The sequence below is a fragment of the Carya illinoinensis genome, chromosome 9 (assembly GCF_018687715.1).
Source record: "Carya illinoinensis cultivar Pawnee chromosome 9, C.illinoinensisPawnee_v1, whole genome shotgun sequence".
Classification (NCBI taxonomy): domain Eukaryota; kingdom Viridiplantae; phylum Streptophyta; class Magnoliopsida; order Fagales; family Juglandaceae; genus Carya; species Carya illinoinensis.
Genome location: NC_056760.1, coordinates 10,984,470 through 10,997,849, shown reverse-complemented (window position 1 = coordinate 10,997,849; position 13,380 = coordinate 10,984,470). Strand labels below are relative to the sequence as shown.

Genomic DNA, 13,380 nt, shown 5'->3' with positions numbered 1-13,380 from the left:
GGTAAATTTAGAAGGTTCAAATTCCCAACACAAATATGGTGGGAATCCTACAGGAGATAAGAGGCCGGGAGTTGGACAAGGCTCCCAATTATTAATGGCTGCAGGGGATATACCAGAAACAGATACTCCTTTGTTTTTGGCAACTAAATCAGGCTGTGTAGACATTGCTGAAGAAATACAGAAACGTTACCCCCAAGCAGTTGAGCATATTGATGACAAAGGGCGGAACATATTGCATATAGCTATAAGTATCGTCAGTTGAGTATTTTTGACCTTGTAACGAAAGGAGAAGTGACCAAGAGAAGACTGGTACGAAAATTCGACAACGAAGGAAATTACATACTTCATGTCGTTGGAATGAAATCAAAACATTATATGCCTGAGAAATTGCAAAGCCCTGAACTTGAGTTGCAAGATAAAATGCTATGGTTTGAGGTACGTAGTGCATTTCTAATACTCTTTCTTGCTGCAATATGCTTTTGGCGCGCAAATACACATTAATTAATTAGCAAAATATATACTTTCAAGCTATAACTGATCAAAAAATTGTTGAAAGCTTTAAAGCAATGAATTTTCTTGAAACGATATGAACTTCTTAATTGAACTTTCAATCATTATATTCTATTTTTAATTGAACTTTCAATCATTATGTTCGATTTTTTATTGTCATGATGTGCAGCGTGTGAAGTCAAAGATCCCACCCCATTTCCATGGACATGATCGTAACGATAAGAAGCTGACCGCTGAGCAATTTTTTAATAAAGAACTCCGAACATCTGCAACAGAATGGATAAAGCGGACCTCAGAAGGATGCACCGTTGTCGCAGTACTCATTGCTACCGTTGCCTTCGCTGCAGCCTACACAGTACCTGGAGGTCCAAATAGTCAGGCAGGCACTCCAGTCCTCGTCAACAAACCTTTCTTTGTGGTTTTTACTGCGACTGATGTATTGTCCCTTTCATTTGCTTTGACATCAGTGGTAATATTTCTCTCCATCGTCTCATCACCATTCCGATTCCGAGACTTCAAGAAATCTCTTCCAAATAAGCTCATGTTTGGGTTCACATTTCTATTCCTCTCCGTATCCATGATGATGTTTGCATTTGGATCAACGGTCCTCCTCATGATACAAAACAGGGAAAGCTGGACAAAAATCATCCTATATGCATTTTCTTTCCTACCAGTCGGAATCTTCGCACTTGCATATTTCCCTCTTTTTATATCACTATCGGTAACTTACAAGTACTTGCTGAAAAAGCTGAGGTGGGTAATTCCTGTTGAGTCAACCCAAGTGTGAGTGCAGGTGGTGTATAGTTGCTGCACATGCACCGTTCTCAAATTTGGCATGTTAGGCACCGTTTAGTGCTTTTGTATTGTTAGGCACCTCCAAGGCACCTCCCCAAGAATCATGCAGCAAATTGCTGCAACGTAGTGACCTGCTCTCCTATAAATAGGAGAGCTTAAGTGTGCAGAAAATCATCCTCACTAAGGTGAGAGATCAAGGGCAGTGGGAGAGGAGAAAGAAAGAGGGACGTGAGGGAAAATTGAGAATTTGAAGATTTTTTGTAAATCTTGTACAAATTCTATAAAAGAGGCTCCAGTGGACGTAGGCAAGTTGCCGAACCACTTTAAAATTGTTTTGTGTGATTTTTGGACAGGTTAGAGGCTCAACAATTGGTATCAGAGCTCTGGTTCGAGCTGTCTGAAAATTCAAGTTGCTCAAAATCAATTTTTGACAACTCCAGAGTGTTTCTTGCGTCGAGACGAATCTGTTGCAGCAAACGGAATCGAAAACGGAGGTCGGAAGAGCCCACACGCGCCCCTAGAAGGTCAGCGCGTGTATCTGCTGTCATCCACGCGCCCCCACGCGCATCGGAGGAAGAAGACGACTGAGCCACACGCACCCACGCGCCCTCACGCGCGGCAGAGGTTGAAGACGCGTGAGAGACACGCGCCCCCACGCGCCCTACAGAGGCTCGGCGCGTGAACGCCACGCGCCTCACGCGCTCCCCACTTGCACAAGTTACTGTGGCGCGTGTTGTCCACGCGCCAGACGCGCCTCAGACGCCCTACTGCGGCGCGTGTGGTACACGCGCCAGAGAGATCTGGACCGTCCGATTTTCAGATCTTTGTTGGGCTAGATCTAAGCCATCCGGAGTCCGATTTCAACGATCAAATAGTGCTTTCCAACTATTTGGATTATTCTGGACTCATTCGTACGGTGGGAATGTTGAGATTCGCCATCAGTACTGTCGATCTGAACTGTCGATGTGTTGCAGATCATTTTGGGCTAGATCTACGCCGATTGGAGTTCAATTGTGATGATCAAATAGTGGTGACAAACTATTTGGATCATTCCGAACTCATCTGTACGGTGGGAATGTGGAGATTCGCCATCGGTACTGTCGATCTGAACTGTCAAGGTGTTGCAGATCATGTTGGGCTTGATCGTAGCCAGTTGGAGTTCCATCGCGATGATCAAATAGTGGTGGCAAACTATTTGGATCATTCCGGACTCATCAGTACGGTGGGAATGTTGAGATTCACCATCGGTACATTCGATCTGAACCGTCCACGTGTTGCAGATCAGTTGTGGGCTTGATCATAACCAGTTGGAGTCATGATGGACTCATTGGTTTTGGGCTTAATTTAAGCCAGTTGGGATCGTGAAATTTGATGGATCAAATTTCAGATCATTGGACGATGCTGATTAACTTGTTATATCAGCAGGTTTTGGCAGTCATACAACTCATGGAGCATATTGTTATTAAGAGGAGAACCGCATCGGATCTCATTGTGGCTTTCTTTGAAAAGCCAGTTGCAAATAACAAAGTGCAGATGAAGCTTTGGTGTGGTAGTGTGGATACGTACAGTCTAAGGAGGTTCTGTCTAGGAGATTGGAAATTTTAAGTGTGTCCATTGTGACCCTCCAATCTTTCCTGGGAACTGACTTAGTAAGGTACTATTCATTTCTACGGTAAATTCATTAAAGCAATGTCAGGAAGTAAGGTTTCAAATCTTGTCAGATTTGAGGTGGAGAAACGGTTCAATTTCAGATAAGGCAGAAGGTACTATTGTTGCCCAATAGCATTTGGCGTTGTGGTCAAAAGGTTGGGAGGTCATGAGAATGGCTATGAGTAATTCTGCAAAGAAGTCAAAGTTGAAGTTTCTCAATGTAAGAGATCTTATCCTGGACGAGGAAGTGCGCAGAAGAGATTCTGGCAAGATTTCGAGTTGTTGGTCCTGAATGTTAATTGTAAGGACAGAGGCAAGTCAAGATCTAGACAACAGATGACTCGCTAGAAATTGTGGCAAGACAGGCCACAAGAGACTGCTAAAATCAGGAGAAAATTGAGAATGATGCTGTGAATATGGTAACTGAAGAAATACATAGCATTGCATTTCTTGCAGTGCACAATGCTGTTAAGGACAGCTTGAAGACAGCAGTCATTCAATAGTGTTTTCTCAAAAAGGCGTTGAAGGGCAAAACAATCCCTGAAGTCAACAGTGATACTAGCGACTGGTGAAACGGCTAGTACAAGGAGCAGTTTCGGCAAGTGGCTCCAAGTCAGTAAATGGAGATACTGGTATTGATGCTAATGTTGTGTCTCTCTCCATGAAAAAAAAAAGAGACATGTATATCCTCATAGCATGAGTTGCCATGATAGAGGATGTGTTAATGTTAGCAGGTCCACAAGTTTACACACAGGCATTGGTTTGGCATTAATGCAGGGTGTGTGGTGGAAATTCATGTCGATGGCTGATGAACTTCCAGGAGAGCCAAACGTGGAAGTTACACCATAGTTTTCAGCAAGGTTATTTTCGACATGGGCCGAAGTGAAATGCTTGAAATTAGTTTATTCTGAGTGGATATGCTTTTATGGTGAAGCATGATAGCGGGAGCTATGAAGATCTTCATTGAGGTGGAGCTTGGCTGTGGGACTAGTCAAAGTCACAAGATGGAGATTGTTGCTATTGTTGCCAATAGCATTTGGTGTTGGAAGGTCACGAAGGATTAATTGGTCTTGGCTCGGGTTAATTGTCGTGTGAATTAGAGAAAGTAAAAGGAACCCAGTTTTACTTTTCTAAAGAAATCTCCCTAGACCACGACATGAAGTATAGGTGTGAGAGATGGGAACAAAACGTCAGATGTTCCAGGGATATCTACACCTAAAGAACTGCCAAGACGATCAGACCTCCATGGTGGTTACTACCTTAAAATGTATCCTGCTGAATGATGGTAGTGAACTACGGTATGAAGAAAAATCTTGCAAGAAGGGAGATTATGCAAGTCGGAGATTGCACACAAGATGGACACATGCGACTGAAGATAGCAGCAGGATGAAGGGTCAGTCACCCGGATTAGAGATGGAGACCTCAGCAACAGGTTCTCTGATATGTGTCAAGGTCCGTGCGAAACCATTGATTCCCAGTGCAGTGGGAGATGTGTTGCCCTATGTAGATGTGTTGATTAAGGGCATTGTATGTGATGAACTAAAGTTATGCATCACTTTAGTTAGTCTTCTAAGTTGAAGACATGAGCTGTAAAATTGTATAAGGGATCATGCTGGAGATAGAGCTCGGCATGTTGAGAACTAGTCTCCAAGTTGGAGATTGGTGTGATTGTAGGATTATGGAGCCTGGGTTTGAAAGCTGTAAAGGCACCAAGCAAATTGTTCGCTCGGATGTGGCTAGAGCGAAGCAGATTGTTCGCTCGGATGAGCCTAGAGCGAAGCTCAGTTTGTTCAAGGTGTTCGCTCGGATGTGGCTAGAGCGAAGCAGATTGTTCGCTCGGATGAGCCTAGAGCGAAGCTCAGTTTACTCAGATTGTTCGCTCGGATGTGGCTAGAGCGAAGCAGATTGTTCGCTCGGATGAGCCTAGAGCGAAGCTCAGTTTGCTCAAGGTGTACATGAGTGCGGACTCATGGACTCGAGCAAAAGAAGAATCCTAGAGTGTTGAGATTGTGCAATTGAGCACTGGTAAATCTCCTCTGAAGAAAATCCCTTGCAAGCTCCGTGGATGTAGACGATGCTGATGCATTTGAAGATGCATTTGGAAAAGCATTTGGACATCCATTTGAAGACGTACTTGCAGAAGGTATTCAAATTTCTTGCAGGAAAAATTTCTGGCTACAATTTAGCTAATCAACAACTCTTCCTCCAGAGGAGTGATGGAAGCACCATTCTACATGTCGCCGTCGTTAATGAGCACTTCGGTAATTAATGGTTCTTGATCACATTCACAACATTATAAACATTATATGTATGTGTCATATGTTTCTCCTTATGTACCCGGACCAAAGATTATCACTTCTTTGTTGCTTTTTCTTGGGGGGTCCTTTTCACCCTCATATGAAATTGGATTACAGATTTGGCCCTGCTCGTTGCCGAAATGTTCCCACACTTGGTTGGTGAACGAGACGCAGATGGAATGACTGATCTTCAGCTTCTATCATGCGACTCTGGAGCTTTTGAACGAGAGGACAAAAGGGAATTTTTCAGGCAAATCATCAATTTTGGTTCGTTTATCGCCCAATATTAATTGATCGATCTCGTCATGTTATTGTTGCATGTACGTTTCCCTGATATGTGCAATATTCTTGTTTCGGGCGGCCATCGTGCCATGCATGCAGTAATTACTTACCAATACCATTCAAAATGTTTTTTCAATTCCAATTTGAAATCTATGACGAGTTTCATGAAGTCATGTGATGTTATTAACGAGCAAATTGCGATGAGTACTTACGGATACATAGAGTATAAAAACTCTAAAAGTCATGATTCTTTTGAATTTTCTTTCGCAAAACAGCTTCTAAATAGTATCTCTCATAATTTCAATGCTTTTGTACATTTTTTTGGTCTTATGTTTTAAAATTGTACGTTTATAAACATTTTAGGATTTCTTTTTTGTATTTATTATTTTTATAAAAATGGAATTTTCTAAATGAGTGTTGACATGCCTAGCTAGCTAGCTGCTTTTTCATTCTTAGATTTTTAAGCTATATTTTTTTGTCAATTTATATAAGTTCTTATTTTTAAGTCATGTGGCACACAATGTACAAAAGATCGACGCATGACATGCCACATCAGCATTTTCGTAGTTCGTTATTAGAAATATAATGTCGGGACCTAATTAACAAGTTCTTGAAACAATGTTAGTAAAAAGATAAATGTATAAAACTCGAGCATTAATTATTTTTATACTTAAAAGTTATTCAAAGTTTAAAGAATCGTGATCGTAAAGCTATTGTATGATGCCAGCTTGCTTATAAGATCTCTACATGTTTTTCCTTTTATACATATATGCAACATGTACTAACTTCCGAACTTCGTCAACAGTCAACTCATATTTTACTTCAGCCAAACAGCGAAAGCCTACTAGATATGAGTCAGCATTGAAGCTTGCTAAGTTCTTAATAGAAAGAGATCTCTCATGGGAAGCAACTTATCTTGGAATAGACCAGGGAAAGCCTACGCTCCACAAATTTGGTGAGAGTCCTGGCCCAGAGAAGGGAATTGGACAAGCCCCCTTATTAATGACTTCACTTGGTCTAGGGGATCAAGTGCCAGAAACAGATACTCCTTTGTTTTTGGCAACTAAGACAGGCTGCATAGACATTGCTGAAGAAATACTGAAATGTTACCCCCAGGCAATTGAGCATATTGATGATAAAGGACGTAACATATTGCATATAGCTATCAGGCACCGCCGATTAAAGATTTTTGAGGTTGTAGCAAAACAAGAAGTGCCCATGAAGAGGCTAGTACGCAAATTTGACAACGAAGGAAATTCCGTACTTCATATAGTTGGATTGAAAAGAAAAGAGTATATAGCTGAGAAAATACGTGGCCCTGCACTTGAACTGCGAGAGGAAATGCAATGGTTTAAGGTGGCGAACTTCTAATCCTCTGTCTTGCTAATCTGGAAACACAAACACGCATTGGCATACTTTCTACGCATGCTTTTAGGACAATAATCTTCTAAGTGTTGATTATAATAACTTGTAAAAGTACACTACTTATTAACATAAGTTTTTAGGATAATGTCATTAATTAGCTAGTTGAAGTATTAGGACCAGTTCAGTTCATCTATTTGAAGAGTTCTCGCTCATTATATATCTTTATTTTGGTATTCGTGTGCAGCGTGTGGAGTCAGTCATCCCAAGCCATTTCAAGGAACACCGTAATGATATGAAGCTGACCGCTTGGGGCTTATTTCATCAAACAAACAATGAGCTCCGAACAACATCAGCAGAATGGCTGAAGCGAACCTCAGAAGGATGCACCGTTGTCGCAGTTCTCATTGCTACTGTTGCCTTTGCTGCAGCATACACGGTACCTGGAGGTCCTAACACTCAGACTGGTGCTCCAATCCTCGTCAATAAACCTTTCTTTGTGGTTTTTACGGTGACCGATGTCCTGTCCCTTTCATTTGCTTTGACATCGGTAGTAATATTTCTATCAATCGTCTCATCACCTTTTCGACTAATAGACTTCAAGGAATCTCTTCCGAACAAGCTAATGCTAGGCTTCACATTTCTGTTCTTGTCCGTGTCCATGATGATGTTTGCGTTTGCAGCAACTGTCCTCCTCATGATACAAAATAGGGAAAGCTGGACTAAAGTCATCCTATATGCACTTTCTTTCCTGCCAGTCGGAATTTTCGCACTTTCATATTTCCCTCTCTATGTATCTCTATCAGATACCTACAAGTACTTGCTGAAAGAGTTGAGACGGTCAATCCCTTGGAAACTTATTGTTGTGGTGCTATCTCTTCCAACATATTTGTTTGGCTGTCGTAAACATCGAAACGCCAATTCCCTTGAACTCCCTCAACATCGACCGGCCACTTCCAACCGGCACCGGTAGGCGTACGTACAAGATTGCCTGCCGTTTTGAATACATATAACTTGGCCAGCTGCTTTGAGGTTTGAGCTATGGAATGTCCCTCAAACTACTTGAGTTGGATATAATGTGTTGATGTGTGGGTATTTAATTTGTTTGGCTTTATTTATCTTGGTCATGCGATGCCCTAGCTGTTGTGGTTGTAACTTGTAGTAAATGTTTGGTCATGTTTGTTTTCTCGCTTGTGATCGTATAGTAAGTACTCAATTTGTGGTTAATTTGCGAGGTTCTCCAGCTTTGTACTTTTTGATTCCCAAACTTTATACGCTTTATCCGTCACTATAAAAAAAAATGACTTTTTGCATCACTTAAATTGAATGTAAAAAATATAAAATAGTTGTGAAAAATTTTTTAACAACTATTTTATATTTTTCACATCTAATTTAAGTGACGCAAAAAAATTGTTTTTCTTATAGTAAGCAAGGAATAAATGTAATTGTCCAAAAAACTTATAAAAAGAAGTACTATGACAGCTACTATATAATATATTAATTGTCTAATTTAAATTTGTCAATTAATGCTGCGATATAAACTATATATATACATACCCATATTAAATTTTGGTATGTAAAAAAGCATGCAAAATTTGTCACTCAATTAAATGCTACGTACGAGCATGTAAACTCAGCCTGGTACCAGGCTGGTGCGGCTTAAAAGCCTACTAAGCCAGTGGATTGGATTCGTTTTTTGCTTTCTCCGACCAACGGCAACGAGAGAGAGAGAGCCGTGAAAGAAAAGTAAAGAAAAGAAAATAAGTTCCTTGTCGAGTGAAAACGAGCTTCACGTTGAACGGTAATTAGGTGCTTTTAAGACATAAAGCAAAAGCAATGGTATTTATTGTTTTGGGTGCTTCTAAGTTTTACTTTACAGGGGAATGTCATGTCCACTTTTGGTTGGAATAATTTGACTCTTGACCTTATTCCTTAGTTTATAACCTCTTAATTTAGGATCGGACTTACCGAACCACTAAATTCATGTTGACGGTTTCACACGTCAATATAGTTGCAATAGTCTATAAATACTATACAATCATTTAAAAAATAAATAAATACAAAATTTATATAAAAAGAAATTAATTTTTTAATAATAAATCTTACTTTTTTTCAAAATAATTATACGATATTTATACACTCAACGACTATATATAATATTACTCGTATAAATGGTTTACTCTTTACGTCAATTTGTAAGTAGAATAACTCATAATATATAACAGCATTTTGTAAAGTGAGAAAAACAAATTTTTGAAAAATAAGAGATTCAGATCATACCACAATTGGTTGTATGCATTATCATAGATCCAAACATGACACTAATCGATTTCACATTGTTTAATTGCATTTACAAAATAAGAATAAATGGGTGCAAACCTCATGGAAAATCTCAAGTATAATTCCATGGTACTCCTCAGAATTCATTGAAATATAATAATTCAAGAGACTACGAAGATCTTTTGGTTCTTGAATCCGATTTGCTATGATCATCTCAACCATGGACTCCCTAAAATCCTCTCTGGGATCGTAGGAGCACTTTTCCATGGCCATCACCAAAACAAACTTAGTCCCTTCATGACCTGATTTTTGCGGCCTTCTTCTCTCTAATTGTCTTGCCTCCTGCCTTTCTCTAATCATTTGATCCAGTCTCTCTTGCACCATGGCGTGCGCTAGGGTTGAAACTGACGCAAACCTCTCGGAATTTGAGCTCTCTGCTTCCTCTGACGAAGATACGCTAAGCCTGCTACTGCAACACAAAGCCCTGCATCCTCTCTGCTGAAGCTGTTGCTTCTTGTTCTGTTGCCTGGACGCTTTCATTCTCAGGCATAAACGGGGAGCAGGCTTTGAAGGGAAACCAGTTCAAGAATAATCATTTATGCACAATTGGCAAGTAGGTCATGCTAATCATGATTGTGTCTTGTGTTTACCACATTTAAAACATAAGTTTAGAGGAAGGTTGGAAAGGAAATGGGAAACATCTGTGTTGTTAATTGAGCCAAGTGATTATGGTGTTTTACCTAGACCCTTAATAATTTCCTCTATAGGCCACTGTTAGGTGGAAAGCATTTGAAAGTAGGATTAATATGGAAAGCAAAGGCTTCGTGAAAGCCTTTGTCATAGAACTCTAATAGGATACCATATTATAGATGAAAGTAATGGCAAAGGGAAACTATGGTTGGCTGCACATGCCTTGTGGGTGTCAGCTCCAGCGTACTTGCTGAACTTAAAAAAAGGATGGAACCAAGATGTGCCTGCTGGTAAACCACAGACTCGGATCTAATGCGAAACTTAACATTCCCATCTAATTAAAAGAGACAGCATTATTAATCCTTGCTCATTTATGTGTGAATACTAGGCTGATTCCAAGATCACGTAGGGATAATTGATGAAGCATATGCACTAAAGGGTTGTAATGGTACTATCGGAACACTTTGACAACTCAATATGTCGACAACCTTAGCTCGCTCATATGTATGGAAATTAGTCCAACTCTTAGCTCGCTTACATGTGCCTAACCAAATACAGCATATTTTGTGTACCATAACAAAAAAAAAAGTTGTACATTGTACCTTAACCGTGGAAATTATATGACCAAAAAGCAGCAGTTCGGTACCATGATTGGTGGGCACTGTATTAAGAAGGGCTCCATATATGATTGTGTCAATTATATTAAAAGAGGGTTGTGGGGGTTTGGAGATAAAGCATGTCTTATGCTTTGTTGCTCACGTTTCTTTAATTTCATGCATGGCATGTCTCTTTGTAAGTTCTGTTTGATTAGGTGAATTGAATGGATAACATTCTCTTGGCTCTGCTCGGGAATTTTTTTCAGAAAAAGTTCCATATTACTTTAGGAAAAGCATGCCTTCTCTGCACTAGTTTTACATATGCGTACTGTGTGCGTCATCCAATTATGGAGAAAATCCTTCAAAGATATAGGCAGGTGGGTGAGAATATCTTTTTGCGTGGATTCTTTACCCACTGATCATTACCGTTATGTTAGAAACATAGTTCTCATTCTCAGAATGCATTATTGTATTGTTTATCAGTACCAGTTTATTAAGCAAACCACATGTTGCTATAATGATCACTTATTCACTTGTAAAGGCACAGATAAAAAAGTTATGGAAGTGCAGAGTGCAGCAGTCCCCATTAGCTCGATTGAAATGGGGACACTGGGACCAGATATAGCTGATTTCGGAAAAGCATTTTTCCACATTGGACGAAGCAGGCCATCCATCGAACGAGTTTTGTGCACCAAAGCCAAAGTTTTGGGTGATACAGTGATATTGATATATTATCTAAACACTGGGTCGGACTGTTTCCTGAACTTTTTCCCTCGCTTTTGGAGAAGTAGAATGGATAGAAGAATTCCAATGACCTCAGACACATTTACCGGGGTGGGAGGCTGAGATGAATCAGATGATCATGTCACAAATCGTACAAGTTTCTTCACTTTTAACTCCAAAAACAAAACAAAACAAACATAGCAGTTAGCGACTTATCCAGCCCACTTTTAGACCACGCTGGAGCCTGGCACAAGGTCCATCCCACACCAAATGTATTCGTCGAGCTCTTTTTCAAGCCAAGCCCATGATTTTAGTCTAGTTTCTATGGACCCCATATCAAAAACTTGGACTTGAATCTCGTAGTTTGGAACGAGGGAGAGAGAAATTATTTCTTATAATAATTATTAAATATTTAAGATTATTTACGAAATTCAATTAAATCATTATATAATTCACTTCATGAATTTAAGTTTTTTACTCTGAATTTTAAAATTCCGACGTGAACTTGAAATCTTTACTAATAGGCTAAGGAAAATGGTTTAGGCACAACATTTCTACAACATTTTAGGTAAGTATGTTTCAGTTTTAAATTAGGGATAGTTTTATAAAATATTTTATAAAAATAATATTATTTTATAAAATATCATTTTATAAAAATACTCTCATCTTACAATATTATTATAAAAATATTATTTATACAAATCTCAAATAAACAAATCTTATATAAATTCTTACCAAAAAAAGATAGACCTCGCACAAAAAAAATATAAAAACAATATTCATTATTAATAAAATTTACTTTTTTACAATAAATTTATATAAAAAAATTCTATTTAAAATTTATACTTATCCATTTTCTTGCAAAAGAAAAATAATATTTACAATCGTAATTATGTAAATGATATGTAATCACTTTAAAAAAAATAAATTAATATAAAATTTATATAAAAAAATTAATATTTTAATCATAAATCTTTTTTTTTTTTTTAAACAATTACATAATATTTACAATCACACGATTATATATATCATTGCTGCTCGCAAAATGGGTTGCGGCTTTCATTACTCGCAGTCTAACAGCGTTCAGCTTAACTGGAATATGGGAGTAGGCCTCGAATGTAGCGTTCTGCGTGTGATGTTGACGTACCCACCAACAACAGAAAAGTTAGGTACCCGTGAGTCATTCTCGTCAAGACCCTCATAACGTAAAATAAATTATTCAAAAATCTCAGCACTCTGATCCCGCCACTTTACCTTAATTGGATTACTAGTTAGAACCACAAATCCTTTCTTTTATATAATTCATTCATAATTACTGGTTCGGTAAAGTCTATTGAATTTTAATGCTTATTTTCTCTGTTATATATATATATATATATATAATTTAAAAGTCTTTTGATATATTTTCTATGGATAATTAGTCTATATTTAAGCCGATAAAATATTCAAATCCCCTTTAAATCTAAATGAGAACCATATATCAAGTCTACGGATCCCTTTTCTTACTAGAGTAAAGCTTGTATACTGTTAGTAATTAACCGCTCTAATATATTGCTGATAAAAAAAAAATTATTTTAAATGTATTAATATATTTTTTTATTTTTTAAAAATTTTTAAATATATTAAAAATATATATTAAAAAAAATTGCAAAGACACGCCCTTCAATAAACGCTGGAAGCATAGTAGCGTTGCCCATCTTACTAAGTCCGTATCGTACCTTTTTGCGCCCATAAATCAACCGCCCACCAACCAAATGAAGGTTAGGTAAGTACAGGGAGTATGATCCACTACTATCCCAACCATCGTACCTAAATGGGAAATTAACCAATCATACACGTGCAACCTACCTAAATTGCCTCACCAAATTAATTTTGATGTAAATGTTTTTAATTTTATTAGTAAGATATATACTAAAATACTAAATGATTTATCAAATGAAATAATGTTTATTTTTCATCTTAAATCCTATCATCTTCAATCACATATTTTAATATTTAAAGTAATACTACATACAGTTATAAAATGCGTAAATATAACACAAGTGATTTAAAAAATAATAAGATCTATTATTAAAAAATTAGTTTTATTTAGTATAAATTTCATATTTACTCAATTTTTTTAAAGAATTTTGTTACATACAAACAAAGTTGCGTACTAATCTGCATATCAATACTGATTACTTCATATTTAAAAT

At 38.0% G+C, this 13,380-nt stretch overlaps 2 protein-coding genes across 2 annotated transcripts; one reads left to right on the top strand and one right to left on the bottom strand.

The window, feature by feature from the left end:
• Positions 1–94: 94 nt before the first annotated feature.
• LOC122276792 (ankyrin repeat-containing protein At5g02620-like) lies at positions 95–8,147 on the top strand. Its single transcript, XM_043086696.1, has 6 exons — positions 95–253; positions 680–979; positions 5,096–5,216; positions 5,370–5,519; positions 6,340–6,890; positions 7,144–8,147. Exons 1-6 carry the CDS (start codon positions 95–97, stop codon positions 7,867–7,869), a joined length of 2,007 nt encoding a protein of 668 aa, XP_042942630.1. The 3' UTR covers positions 7,870–8,147.
• Positions 8,148–9,182: 1,035 nt separating this feature from the next.
• LOC122277446 (probable transcription repressor OFP9) lies at positions 9,183–10,567 on the bottom strand. The gene has a single exon (XM_043087422.1). It carries the CDS (start codon positions 9,714–9,716, stop codon positions 9,237–9,239), a length of 480 nt encoding a protein of 159 aa, XP_042943356.1. The 5' UTR covers positions 9,717–10,567; the 3' UTR covers positions 9,183–9,236.
• Positions 10,568–13,380: the final 2,813 nt, after the last annotated feature.